At 37.7% G+C, this 15,093-nt stretch overlaps 1 protein-coding gene across 16 annotated transcripts in view; it reads left to right on the top strand.

Annotated features, from left to right (window-relative positions):
- Positions 1-15,093, top strand: part of SYNE1 (spectrin repeat containing nuclear envelope protein 1) — a 298,629-nt gene that overhangs the window by 133,500 nt on the left and 150,036 nt on the right. For all 16 annotated transcript variants that reach the window (XM_032684535.1, XM_032684534.1, XM_032684533.1 and 13 more), the window contains 10 exons: positions 797-1,153; positions 5,000-5,136; positions 6,083-6,260; positions 8,292-8,474; positions 9,978-10,121; positions 10,450-10,605; positions 12,266-12,430; positions 13,548-13,720; positions 14,560-14,713; positions 14,851-14,994. In XM_032684535.1, the coding sequence (XP_032540426.1) occupies positions 797-1,153; positions 5,000-5,136; positions 6,083-6,260; positions 8,292-8,474; positions 9,978-10,121; positions 10,450-10,605; positions 12,266-12,430; positions 13,548-13,720; positions 14,560-14,713; positions 14,851-14,994 (1,791 nt within the window). The remainder of the gene's footprint in view (positions 1-796; positions 1,154-4,999; positions 5,137-6,082; positions 6,261-8,291; positions 8,475-9,977; positions 10,122-10,449; positions 10,606-12,265; positions 12,431-13,547; positions 13,721-14,559; positions 14,714-14,850; positions 14,995-15,093) is intronic.

The following is a 15,093-nucleotide window of genomic DNA, read 5'->3' as shown; positions in this document are numbered from 1 at the left end:
TTACTTTCAGATACTTATAACATTTTACTCTGCTCCTAAGCATGAGAGAGTGGGCCAGTGAACTTGAATGCTCTTTGAAGATTCAGGATCCCCAAGATCAAATGACAGATTTGTTGTACACTGTTGGGTAGTTTTCAGTCTCCTTTGTGCTCAAACTCCTGATCTTTTAAACAGGAAGGGGAGGAGATAGCAGTGTCTAGCTCATAAGACTAACAAGAGAAGAAATAACATCACTCTAGCATGCAGTGTTTGGAATGGTATTTATATTCTCCAGTTTCTTAAGCTGAGAGGCCTCAAAATTCCCTTGTATGAGATATGTGAGACGGAAAGAGGACACTGTAGAACAAATTCAGCTCTGGAAAAAAAAAAATCAGAAAAAACCCACGTGCAATCAGTTTTGGCGCACCACAGGTCACGGGCAGGCTGTAAACTGCAGTTACGTTTTTAAGACTGCTGTTAGCAGCTACACACCAGCCTTTCTTATGCGAAAAGATCACAACAAAGTCGTTATGTTCCGAATCTCAGCCTAAAACGTTATTTTCAGCGTCTAAACCACGTGCATTCTTTCTCTCCAAAGCTTATGACAGTTTCAGAATCGTTTAATCCCTGCAAGGCCCACACACCTCTATTGGGTTTTATTCCCCCCGGCCCCCGGCGGCGATTCCCAGAGTCGCGGCTCGGTGCGGGACGGGACGGGACGGGACGGGAGGAGACGGGACGCGTCCCCCGGGCGGGCCCCCGTTCGCAGCCGTGGCGATGGCGGCCCCCGGGTTACCATGGCAATGTCTCCCTGCAGGAGCTGGTGGAGTCCCGGCAGGCCGGCGCGGGCCGGCTGTGCCGAGTGGAGACGCTGGCCCCCGCCGCGAAGCGCGGCACCACGGCCGGCGGGTGCCAGCTGCTGGCGGCCGAGATGCAGGCGCTGCAGGCGGACTGGCGGCAGTGGGAGGAGAGCGCCCGCCGCAGCCAGGGCGGCCTGCGGGACCTGCTGAGCCAGATGGCCCTGTCGGAGCGGGAGTTCGCGGCGCAGGCCGGGCGGCTGGAGGAGGCTGTGCAGCGGCTCGGCGGGCAGCTGGCCGCCTGGTCCCAGGGGCTGGTCCCCGCCGACAGCCGGCACACCGACGCCGAGGTCGTGGAGAGCTGGCGCAAGGAGAAAGTAAGGGCATGCTTCTTTTCCTAGCAGCTTCTCGGCTGTAAATGTGTGGTCACTGTGGGCAGGAAGGCTTCCGCCAAGCGGGGCTGTCAAGTAGAAATGTAATAAGATGTACTCGTGAGAGATATTTCCATGAAATCCCAACTATCCAAACTCTTTTTAAAACTGTGATCACGGTTTGCAGAAGACATTCCCCCCTTGGCCTCTGCCCTACAAGGTTTAGCAAACGCTGCCTGGATTTTAGGTGTTAAAACCGGGGCTCGCCCCTGTGATAAAGCCAAGGAGCTGGCGCACCGGCTCTGAGCCGCGCTTCCAAGCTGCTCAGTGTTTCAAGCTGGAATAGCGCTTGATGGAGGAAATGTGAAGCATTTCCTAAAAGCCAAGTAAGCAACTGGAGCCATTTCTGACTTCAAGTTTGTTTGGAGTGTGTTGAGCTTATACTTTCCTTCTCTTGAAATATCCTTTACACTATGCATGTTGAAATCTTATCCAATATTTAAAGAAGTTATTCTGTAAATTTGCTAATTGCTTTGCTCTGGAATGCAGTGGAATTTAGAGAAATAGAGGTTGTTTCTGTTCCTAATTGTCTTCTAGCAAAAAAATTCCCCACGTATGTTTCACACACACACTATATAAATATATACATATATTTGCAACAGGCAAGATGCTTCTTTGTATGTATCTCAGCTACAGTGAATCAGAGATGTTGATGAAAGATACAGAGTATTTCCCTTACAGGGTAGTGTTGCAGTAAAACAGTTTCAGTGAAGAGAGAAAGGTGTGTGATGCCTGCTTTCTGACCGCTTGACTGAAATCATATTCAAAAAAACCCCAGAACTCCTTCTTTTTGAACTGAGATTATTAATCTTTTTCTCCAGTATCCAAAACAAGTTATTTCTGTGGCTTCCTTTTTCACAGAATTCCTTGCACAGATTTATAGAAACTGCTTACTTGAATGCTTGTATGTATCCATAGGAGTAACAAAGTTGACATTAAGTTGCAGCAGATAGTGATACAAATATGCAAGTATATATGTTTTTAAAAAGGAAAGGAAGACATGGGATTGTCATAAACACACCAGGCATTTTTTATTTCATAAATGGAAAAGTACTAAATTCAAAGGATATTGCTTTTATTAGTAGTATATATAATATGTATGTACTGTAGCTCTATGTAACAACACTTTATTTAGATTAGACAGTTGTAAACTTCAGCTAATGAGGAAAATGCAGCAGCATCTCAAGATATAACTATGCGCAGCAGTACTATGTAATTTTATTTATAGTTAGAGGAAATGTGACAGTACTCCTTCCATTTCTGGACCCCAGGGATAGGCTCTATTGTGAACATAAAATAGCACTGCAGCTTTCCATTTCCATTGTTTCACAGTGATTCTGTTGCCATGTAAGCCAAGGCCACAAATTAAAAATGCATTTCCTAATTCTCAGAATTATCAAGCTCATTCGGTTACTGTGTTATACTCAAGCTCTGTTCCCTTAGGTGTGTGCAACATAAGAGCAACAGATTTTGCACTTGGAATTCAGCAAATTATTTTGGTAATTGTCAGATTCAAAATTAAATCTAGGTGGCTGCAACAGTGTTATCAGTGTTTCTGTATGGAAAAATGGCATAGTTAAATTTACCCTGTTCTGCAAGTTATTGTTCCTGTTTGTTAGTAGGTTATACCTAAGGCTGAATGTCATCAGAATAGCCTTTTAGTAGTTTTTGAGGTAGGTTGTTTGAAATGGAAAAATTGTATTGAAACCAGGCAGTTTTAAGCCTATACTAGTGTTAAGACATGCTTTCTTTACCAAAAAAAAAGAGGTGTTTGCATTTCATTACGGTGATTCCTGCCCTAGGCAATTTGTGACATTCTGTGTTTAAGTGGTGTCCATTGTGATGTTATTTCTAATGCTTTCAAAAAATCCTTAAAGTAGTTTAACATAAAGTAACATAAGCAAAAAGTAGTTTGTTTAAGGTTTTTTTCTAAGCATCATTGCTATTACATAATTACTTAATTCAAATTCTACCTAATGTGGCATTGAAACAAACTGGCAGTGTTTAATGTAAAAGTTTCTTTTAATCATGATTAAACAGATTGCTGCTGTATGAGTGGCTCAAAGAAGATAAAATCCATAATATGAATAATGTTAGTGAAAGGAGTCCTGAAAATCTGCTGCAGCAAAATATTTTTTCAGACTAACAATAACACATAAAAGTTTTTACACCTAATACATCTGAAATGTCTCTAGACTTAATTTTACAGGGCTTCCCTGTCATCTGTAGATGCAAACAGATTTTTGTAATGTTAATATAATCAAGCTGTTATTAGGGTCTAAAGCTCTGTTGTTCATAGCCAACACCTGGTTGTAGCTTCATTTTTTTCCAGATGGATACTTGTGCTTTTTCTTCCTGACAGCTCAGTTACTACAAAAAAGCAATTATCTTTTATCTCTTTTTACTGGCTCAAAACCACGATATAGATCTTAATCAATTTCACAGTTTTGCAGACTTTTTCAGAAAAAGGGATATGAAGCAAGCACAAAGTTGCTTGTGAACAGCAGACACATGAGCTTAATCCGTGGTGCTTGCCCTTTTGTTGTTCTTACTAAGTCTGTTGATCAGTTTGCTAGACTCTTGCTAATGTTTCTTTTTACTTTTGTTTTGCATAAAGGGATATTTATTTATTGCAGAGTTAATATTTTACAGTGAAAAATCTGCTCAGTGAGCATTTTTATCTCTGTAATGTGGATTGAGATATTTTGTAAACATTCTACATATGTTTTCAAGTGTATAATTTTTACTTTTCCTGGACATTCAGTATTATACTGATAGATTATTACAAATTGTTTACTATGTATATTTTCAAGTACCTTCATATATATATATATATTCAGAAACATGATCTGGGGACATCCTTATTTCCCACTTTCGGGTCCCTATTCAAATCTGTCTTCATTTTCATGTGATCTGTTTCTTAAGTTTATATTGTATGCTTCTTCCAGACTGGCACTTTAGCCAAACTAATCTGTACATATCAAATGCTCTGGCCTGCCTGCACTGCAGAGTCTCTGCTGTTAGTCTAAGAGGACTGTGTGAAGAATTTAGTTCCTAGTGAGGCAAGGAGCCAAGTCTGCACTGCTCATTATGCTGGAGTAGCTGGCAGGATTCTCCAGTGGAGATGCTGTGGACATCAACAAGCACCGTTTTTGTTGGAATACTTATCACACCTCTCCAAGTGACGAAAGCAAAGCCAACAAAAGAGCTTTTTTTGTTGTTGTTGGCTTAGCTGTCTTTCCAAAGAAAGAGTCTTTCCAGTGCAGCAATGACAGGCAGTAACCCAGTTACTCTCACAGGATTGTGAGCAGCTGTACTTTTACATTATGAAGTCATCTGTGAAAGAGTTGAAGCTGATAAAAAGCTATGGGTGTAAATTAACTTTCTGGATACGGCTCAAAACAGGTTTTATTGAACATGCTAAACTCAAGTCAACAGGCCAATTATATTTATATAGACATATATCATTTTCTGTTCCCTAATTATATGTACTTTTATATGTATGCAGCTAATTGACAAGAGTATAGCTCATTTAGTGAAATGAAATTTATATTTCAAAATGTGCTTTGAGAACATTTTGAGCTAAGAAAGTTGAGGTGTCCAGAAGTTTTATCTCTAGAAACTCATAATTTCAAATAAGCTTCTCTAAGTTTGACTGCTAAAATACTCTTGAAAGTAAATATGCATAGATCATAAATTAGTTAGAATTTAAACTCTGATAAATTTTGATTCAAAAGATGTATTTTTTTTACACATACTCACCAATATTCTTCATTTCTTTTGTTTTAACAGGAAACATTGGATGCTCTAGTAAAGTCTGAACATATTACAGATGAGATCAAAAGTCAGTTGAATGATCTTTGTAGATTTTCCAGGGATCTGAGTACTCATTCTTCAAAAGTTTCAGGATTGATTAAGGAATATAACAGGTACACATTCATCTTGTTTATATTTAATCTCAAGTGTGTGGCGGGATGTGAGCTGTCTTTTAGGGAACCATTAATTAGAATTTTAGAATTAGAGGTATGCAGTGATTAGAATCATTATTTTGATTTTGGTGTCAACAGAATTTATAAAAAGTAGTAAGTTGGATTTTTTTTTTGTTCTTTGTTGGTTTTTTTCCCCTTAAGCCAGGCTATGCCACTAAACTCAGGTGAAACTAAATGTATGTCCATACCTGACCTATTTCAGAAAGAGTACTTATAAAAAACTGTGAGGTAGCAGCATGTCTTATTTGTGTGAAGGAGGAACAAGCTCCACCAGCTAGTTATATATTTTTCTTCATTTTGTCCTTCAGTTTACTTTTCCTTGAAACAGGAACTAGCTAGTAGAGGTAGCATTTGCTTGCTTTCTGTCTTTCTCTCAGGTCACTCTATCTAATTTACTTTGGAATGTGACACCTGCATTTCAGACACAAGATTCTGCTGGTTTTTTGCAGGGGATTATAGCTTTTGCCTTCTGTAGCTGCAGAAAAAGGGTGTGATGTCTCAGATTGATCTCTTTTAACATTGTGGACTTAACTGAGCCACAGAAATAATCACTGTGGTTCTGCACCCTGTCCCCATAGAGAGAAAAGGGCTTACAGAGTCTGTTCATGCTTTGGTGCTCTGAGTCACTCTCTGGAAACACTTATACCTGTCATATCTGTGACAGTTATGTCCCAATTTACATGCTTCACTTTTAAGAACTGAAAGCTTCTAGTGGATTTCCTGGTGCTTCAGTTATGTGCATAAATTTGGTAGGAGGAATCCAGGTTAACCTAACCTTACCATTGTATTTCTGAGAATTAAATAATAGCATTGTCACCTAACAGAGTCCTACCTTTCCTCACTCCCTCCCTTGCTCTCTTCTTCTTCTCTGATGTGATAAACCCAGTCTCTGCCTGCAAGCTTCAAAAGGATGTCAGAGCAAAGAGCAGATCTTGCAGCAAAGATTTCGGACGGCTTTCAGGGATTTTCAGCAGTGGCTGGTCAATGCAAAAGTCACCACTGCCAAATGCTTTGATGTGCCTCAGAATATCAGTGAAGCTTCAGCAAGTCTGCAGAAAATACAGGTAACTCTATGACAGTAAAATGCTAGTCTAAGGAAGACCCAATGAATTTCATATGCAGCTCAGATTGGATTGTTTGATTAATTACTATTTTTTGTTGATGTTGTTATTGTTAACACTGAAGGTGACTAATTGCAAGGAAATAAACACTCTTTTTCTTTATAATCTATATTGTTTAGCTTAATTGTTGGGCTACAGTTTGTAAGTAGTCATCTCTCATAGTAGCTTTGAAGTTTTAACTGTCTGTTTCTTCTTTGCAATGGGAAAAATTATGTTTTAAGTGGGATACTACTCTAAAATCAGAATGATATCAGAATCGGGTCTTAGTATCTGGAATTATTTCACAGTTATGTGAATATTTTTCCTCATGTATGGAAGTGGAGCCCTTATGGTACGAGACCAGAGTTAAATTCTATGCAGTGCAAGTGGGCATTTAAAAAGTGTCTTTTTCACATAAAGCTAAAATAAACCCAAACAGTTCTGTAGAAAGGAGTGTCAGCTGGAAGTTTATTTTAATAAATCAATTGAAAGAAATACTTCTATTAATAGAATAGAACTCTAATTTTAACTGAAAATAGCAAAGTAAGAATTATATAATGCAACTTTAGTTAGACAGTGTAACAGAAGAAATTCATATCTGTTTCTCAGAAAATAACAAAAGCCAAATCACTTCCATCTCATTTTGGTAAATTCACTTTCCTTTGCTAAAGTGGTTTACTTAAAAGAGCAAAAAATAATATATTAATATATCAAATATTTTACTTCAGCATAATGAGAATATCTTCAGAGAAAATTTCAGGGGGAAAAGTCCTGGTAATTTTTTACATTGAATATAAATGTTTTAGCAAAGCTGCAGGTTTTTTTCAACAGTGGTAAAATTTTTTTCTTTATCACTGCAACCTCCTCATAGCATAAGACCTTACCTTGTTCTCCTTCTTCCTGAAAGCTGCTTTAGATGAAATAAACTTTTTTTTGACTGCTTTAGGACTTCTGGTGATGTCTTAGTAACCTATATAAACTTTTTTTTTTCTTGAACGTTAATGTTCTGTCTGTTAGCACATTTGACATAATTAACTTACGAGGCAAGTATATCTTAAATTTTAATATAGCCAGAACTTAATCCATGTTATCTCAAAGCTAACAGACCCTTTGCATTCTCTACTAAGACCTCTAGTGTAACACAGAATCAGAACCTGACCTAGTAATTCTGGTATCAAGCCTGTTACTCTTGAGCGTGAATGTAACCTTATGATTATGGATATGAAACTATTTGTGTATTACATAATCATAATAGTAACAGTTTAAAATATTGCTAATTTCTTTTGAGTCCTAAGTGCTCACAAAGTTTTTTAATAATTATAAAAACACTGTCCCAATAAACTGGAATTTAAAAATCTCTCTCTTTCCTTACATATCTGTATAATTCTTGCACATGCCCTTTTCCATACACTTCTTACTCTCCAGCATCACACAAGATTTCTGTTAAAAAAGAATACTTTCAAACAGGGAAGATAAATTAAGGATACAGAGGTATAAACCACACAGATTGGACATTGCTCAGGATCTAAGCATCGGCCCACACCCCTACATGCTTGTGGGAAGGCCAGCATAGGTGGAGCTTACCCATGGGCAAGGCTTCAGTCCTGTGTGTGTCTCTGAGTGGGCCCCTGTGTTACCTCTGCCAGGATACATTTCAGTTCGCTGAAGTGAAACTTTTGTCACTTTCTGTACCATGGATATTTAAAGTATAATAGCCAACTAAATGACCAGTAACTGTCTCAGGAAATACAGAACATACAGGTGATCCTAGAGTCTTATGTATACATTGTTTAGACATGGGGCATTTCTGGATTAAGTAGCTGTTATCTGTAAATCCAATTAATACAAGTAGTATTGAAATAGAATATACTGAAAGATGTGTTAGCATGTTAACAAGCAGAAACAGTAAACTCTTATCCCTCATAAATTTTCTGGGACCTTGCCTTTATTGGGACCCAAAGTTCACCAATTAGCTTCTTTTATTACTATTTTTAGGAATTCTTATTGGAAAGTGAGAATGGGCAACAAAAGCTAAACCTGGTAGCATCCAAAGGAGAACTGCTGTGCTCTGTTTTACCAAAGGAAAAGGCTAAAGTTATCCAGGACAAATCTGCTACTGCTAAAGAAGATTGGAAAAATTTTATCACCACCCTCCACCAGAAGAAATCTGCATTGGAGGTATTGAACCAGTGGGGAAAGACTGGATCTAAATTTCCTATTTGCTTCTGTTTCAAACAGCATAGCTTAGATTTTGTGTATAGCTGTAAGTTTTTATGATGTGACAGAATTAATATGTAACTATTTTCAAGAAGTTTTATTCTTCTGCTTACACTTTACTTTTGTTTGCTTCTATCTTTATGACCTGAATCCACTTTGATTTAAGTGAAGTGTTTTATGGAGAAGGCTGTTGTTCCGAATCAAAGCTGGCAACTGCTCAAATTCATCAGTCTCATCAAATGTACTAGGTTACTAAAACACATTTTCTATTTGAAGAACTATTTCTGCACAGGTTTCTGACACTGTTGCTGATTGAATAGTCCCAGAACAGTGTGTAAATGTTGTCTCTTTTATTGCAAAAAGGTGAATTGTACCTATTTATTTGAGGAACTTTTTAAATAAATCCCAGCGCCTTTCTCTGTTCAGAACTCACAATTCAACCAGCTGATTGAGAATATCTTAAAATCATAATCTTTTTTAAGGTCCTAGGTTTTAAGGTCAAAAGTTCTTATCTGGAATTCCCTGCAGAGCACAGGGGAACTAAAGTTCATCGGCATTCTTGTTCCAAACCAATGCTGCATAGACAGCTGAGAAAAAGTTTAAATACATTTAATGCATTATGTAGGAAAGCGTTTCAAAGAAAATTTTCTAGTAGCAAGGACTTACCTTTCTTCATATCAGGGTTGCCATGGAAAGAGGATGTTCTTAGAGGTTAGTCTTTTTGAGTCAAACATTTCCCAGTCTCATAGGCTTAGTTTTTCATTCTGATGTTCAAGTGATAAGGGTATATCTAAAAAGAAAACTAAATATATCTGGGGTTAAAAAATAAAATAACTAGGGCACAGGAGCTATGCTATTCTGGTTTCTATTCCACATGCATTATTTCTGATGTTCTTTTTTTAACTAATGCAGAAAAAACCTACAAGAAAAATATGCAGACATCGAAGGAATGCCTACATATGCCTTTAAGGCACACATTTGTATGACCAAAATGTTACAGTATAACCAGAAGTGTTCCCCCAGATTGGGTTGAACTTAGTCAAACATCACCTAGACACAGCGGCAGCCCATTTAAGGAGAGGTCAGTGTGAATGACTGCAGTCAGATAACTCATATCCAAAATCAACCTTTCTTCAGGTTGCCTTAGTTATGTTAGTTATGCTTAGATTGAGTCAAATCTCCTAAGATCTGTAAAGCTTTCCATTCACAGGAAATTTGCTTCAGCCTCCCCTTAACCGTGTAGTACATTGTTGTCTCTGTTTTGCTTTTTGAAAGTGTGCCCTCTCAGACTTTTATTTCAGTGTCTGTGGGATAGGAAGAGGCAGGGCTGATGTAATTTGTTTGAAGAGTTTTCTATAATTTGCCTGCAATTACATATTGTTTTTGTGTACTTAATCTCTGTCTTGTGCATTAGTTATGTCCAGTGCACTGAGAATGTTCATAGATATTTGCATGTCTTCCCAGAACTTAAAGATCCAGATGAAGGACTTCGAAGCAACTGCTGAACCTTTGCAGGAGTGGCTGACCTCAACTGAGAAAATAGTACAAGGAAGTAGCAGTCGGCTCCATGATCTTCCTTCGAAGAGGAGAGAACAGCAGAAGTTGCAGGTGACTTATAAGTGTGTTTACCACAGCCAGACTTTCCTGTCCCATCCTCCTGGCCTCATTGTTTCCTTACACAAGCTTCATCATTCTAGCATCCTGACCTCTAAATGAGATGAGAACTGGTTTCAAGGTTTGCTGTTGATGATCCTGTTCCATCAAGTTTTGCATCTCCACGTTTCTTTGACATACTGCTTCATTGTTGTAACCGTATGGCGTGCCTTTCTCAGCAAGCTTGCCATATGTCACTTCTATTTTTCATGGTGCCTTCATGCTTCTCTATTTCCAGCTTACTTGCACCCAGTCTTAATATTACCGTGCTTCTGCTTTACAGTCTGTCCTTGAGGAAATAAGCTGCCACGAGCATCAGCTCAACAGGCTAAAAGAGAAAGCTCAGCAGCTGGGGGAAGAACAAGCTGTCAGCAAAAGCTTTATGCGCAAAGTGTCTCAGTTGTCTTCTCAGTATCTTACTCTAAGCAACCTGACAAAGGTAATGCACCCAGTGTATGTGCTTTTAAGCAATTCCTTTGATGTATGTAGGGAAAAATAAAGACTGAAATGTGAAACACTGCAGTTGTCTTGCTTGTCTGCTCTGTGGTGTCTGATCTATTCTGTCTTTCACATTGACTTTTAGGAGTGGAAAGTAAGAACTGTCAACAAAATGTAACTGATTTTTAATTTTTTTATTTAAAAGTGTGTTGATTAAGAAGTGAACCCCACCTGATTCTAATCAGATTTGATTTTGATTATTTTAAGCATTGAAGACATTTTAGTTTTGTAATAAGTGGCACCTGAAAGGAGAATATTTCAAAAATGAGGGAAGGGTAGTTTTTTTAGAAAATACATGATGCAGAAAAGTTATTATCTCATCTATAATGATGATTATTTGCATTGTAAGTATCTTCATCTAAAAGTAATAGATTGGTCTTCTAGAAAAGATACCTCCTAGGCTGCTTTTGAAGATTGAAGGGCAGGCATAGGCCAAATTCTAAAGCATCAGACCAAGAACCAAGAGTTTAACCTAACTGTCTTTTTTGAGTGGTACTTGACACACTACCATCTCTATTGTGTAGAGAGATAAGAAGGCCTTCATATTAGGACTATTACTTTTTGCAAAGTTCACATCATGAAGGAGGCATGATATGGAATTAGGCTGACAGTTGCTACAATAACAAGAATGATTAAGGGTATAGGGAATATGTTTTAGAATAACTATTCAATTCAGAAAGTATTTATGTTTGGGGGATTGCTACTTTTTTTGATTTCTACATTTGCTGTGGAAATAACAATTATAAAGCATATCTGTGACTTCATAAAAATGATTACATGCATGACCATAATAAATTTTCATGTCTGCAATGAAAATGAAGAAGCGAAATATGCATGTGTTACTAATATAAGCTTATGTGAACAGAACTTGTAGGAGATTACAGGATGAGAAAAAGGAGTCTAAGACAGAGGACAGATGATCCAGCCTGTGAGAGAAATCCTGAAATTCTTTGGGTAGCTGTGGAAGCTTGAGAAAGATCCCTCTCAGAAACTTCCTAAGCCTGTTTCACTGACTTGACTTTACTTCTGTCACAGTGTGAAATACACTCTGCTGTGTATTCCTGTTCAGCTCAAGCCTTTTAGCAATGTAACTTGAGCATTTCTTTTTGATTTGTGTGAGTGTCAGTGATTTTTTCAGAAGAATGGTTATACCAGTGGGAGTCATTGAGGAATACAGGTCTGTCTTTTCCAAATATTAACAAAGTAATGTAGGTGCAGTGGCATAGCTTCACAGGCTTAGGTCTTTCTTGCGCACTGGTAGATTTCGCAAGTTATCTTCCAGTGCAACACTGACATGGAGTTTAAATGTGATTTACCAGATGTTTAAGAAAAAACAAAACCAGAAAACTGAAGCTTTAAATTTAGAAAACAAAAAAAGTCATTTCTGAATTTTTCGTTTGTATTTTATCTTTGGACAATGCATTAGTGTGTGCTTGTATGCAAAATGCATTGAGTGCTCAAGGAGGTGTACTTGTAGTTATCAATGTATGAAGCAAATTTCTGAGTATAGTTTAAGAGACTCATTCTGAAGTCCATAAGTAGATATGGGGAATAAGCAATCTTTTAAATACTGTTGGTGCTAACTGCTATATGAATTGCAGGAGAAAATTTCCAGAATGGATAGGATCGTAGTTGAGCACCAGCAATTCTCACACAGTGTCAAGGACCTCCAGGACTGGATTGCTGATGCAGTTCACATGCTGGATTCATACCGTCATCCCACCGCAGACAAGAGTGTTCTGGACAGCCGGATGTTAAAACTAGAGGTATGGAAACAAGCGTCCAAAACCTGCTCTTTTTAGATCTATAAGAAGAATACAAATATAAGATACTTATTTGTTGTGTATTAGTCTAATGACTGTTGTTCAGACACTGATTTTCAATTTATTGAAAAATAACTCCTTGTAACAGAAAGAGCTCATTATTAGAACTTCTGTCTAAGAAGGATATAGAGACCTCTAAGAGAGAGAGAACTGCATATATGAAAATTCTTAAAGTACTCAAAAGATGTTGTGTGGCTGCTGAAGGTTAAATGGATGAAATAGGGTATTCACTTCTGTTATTTTAATATATATTCCTAGATCTTACAGGTGATACAGTTGATTCAGAACACCTTTTCCTATCATTGCTTTTAAAATGGTGACTACAGTTAATAAAATAGCATCTGTTGGTATCAGTGTACAATAATATCTAAGAGCAGTATTTATAAAACAATACTTTTTATATTATTGATGTCTCAGATTTTGAGCTGAAAATTCTCAAAATTACAAGTATACATCAAAAATCAAGAGACTGTAGCATAATACTAAAATTGTGTTTTGCCTTTTGTTCGTTGAGTCTTTTGGGTTCATGCTTTTAGGCTTTTCATGACTTTGCATAGTATTAGGAACTGTTAGTTTGCAACTGCACAGCTCCAGGAGCTAAGTCTCTAGGCTGACATTGCCGACAGTCTGCTAACTTTATTTGTTGATAACTTTAAGTTGCAAATAAATCCTAGATTGGTAGAAGTGTATTTTAGCCTTGTAGAAGAGCTTTGTCATTACATCTTGTTTTCTCTGTGAATATGTCTTCCTGTTTTCCATCTAAATGACATTTCCTTTGGAATGTCAGCTTTTCCACCTGGCAGTACTTTCTCTGATACACTGTAAGTACCTGCACAGATTCCATGAAAACTTCCCTGTCAACTAATATTTTTTTTAATAGCCTGAACCTACCCTTTGAAAGTCACTTTTGCCTTGTCGAAGCCCAGCTGTGACCCCACTGTCCCTCTTCCAGTTGACTGTACCAGCTGCTAAATATACTCAACTCATATTCCTTAAAACCAGTTAGAATATTCATGACCAGTTAATGATAAAAATAAAATAATATCCACTCACTTTTTAGAGCCTGCTAGCAGTGAAACAAGAAAAAGAAATACAAATGAAAATCATTCTGACAAGAGGAGAATCTGTTCTACAAAATACTTCTCTGGAGGGAGTACCAGTGATTGAAGGGCAGTTGCAGAACTTGAAGGACAGCTGGGCTTCTCTTCTGTCTGCTTGTATCCAGTGCAAGAGGTAAAAATGGCGTGAGGTGCAGAATGACGCTTAGCAACAAAGCTCTGCCTAAACTTTTGATAAGTAATTCCCACAATTTTATTATTACAAGAGTCAAATTCATGTAAAGTGTCTGCATGTGCCAAACACTGCAGGTCTAGAGGCCGTAAGTGGCATATTCATTTGAAGTAGAAAAGGGGAGGAATCTAACCCTTATTGTCAATATACTCTAAAAACTGTATTCCATGTTCATAATCTTGTTGTATATTTTACTTCGTGTTGCACTTGATGCCGTGAAATCTTCTCAGAAATAAGAAGATCTTGTCATGGACATTAGTGGTTGCTCTGTCAAGATCCTATCTGGTTTTCCACTTGCTAGCATTTCACAGAACATATTGTTATAGCAGTGTCCAATAGTGACACTCCTAGCGATAGAATAAAGAAATATAGGGGAAAAAATGTAGTCTTCTTTGATGGAGCATCAATAGTTGCAAATATTTCAAGTTAAAAAGCCAAAGATAATTAAACATTAGAATGCAGTAACTTTGGAATGTATGCAAAAGGACAGAAAAATTCTGATTCTGCGTCTTATTTTTTCAGTTGCAATTATTTTACTAAACCTAGAATATATCAGCTAACTTACAAACCTCCTTAACGTTCCAGGTTTGGAAAACTTAATTTCTCTTTATTAGCCAAACAATGCTCCTAGTTAAAACCTGTAGGATTTTAACAGACTGCTTAGTTTCTGATGCATCTTTCTCATAATTATAGTCTAGAATATCTTTATTTGACTGTATCTCGCTGCTTAAATAGCATGGGAACCTCCACTATCACAACGAATATGTATTTTTAAATTACAGTCAACTGGAAGGAGCCCTATCCAAATGGACAAGTTACCAGGAAGATATTCATCAGTTTTCCAGATGGATGGATAAAGTAGAAGCAAGTATGAATGCTTCTGAAAGGCAGTATGCTGAACTGAGGGAAAAAACAGCTGCCCTCAGCAAAGCCAAGGTGTGTTTGACATACAACAAACCAACAACAAGCCCATGTCACCTTATAGGCAACAAAAAGCCTGTGTAACTGCAAGATTAATCCATGGTCTTGTTTTAATGCTGCCCTTTGTGTGTTCTTCTCTTTCTGTTTTGCAGCTACTCAGTGAAGAGGTGTTGAGTCACAACAGCCTGTTGGAGACCATTGAAGTGAAAGGAAGTGGGATGGCTGAGCATTACATTGCTCAGCTTGAACTCCAGGACCTTCAGGAGCGGTATAAATTCCTCAAAGAAAGAACAAGGGTACAGTTTTTCTTGATAGCACTCCTTGTTCAGTTGGCAAAAAGAAAAAGTGTTTTCCTTTATCATTTATTTTACAGTTAAATGAGGAGTAAGAGTTTA

The sequence above is a fragment of the Chiroxiphia lanceolata genome, chromosome 3 (genome assembly GCF_009829145.1).
Source record: "Chiroxiphia lanceolata isolate bChiLan1 chromosome 3, bChiLan1.pri, whole genome shotgun sequence".
In the NCBI taxonomy this organism is placed as follows: Eukaryota; Metazoa; Chordata; class Aves; order Passeriformes; family Pipridae; genus Chiroxiphia; species Chiroxiphia lanceolata.
This window is presented reverse-complemented; position numbering and strand designations above follow the sequence as displayed.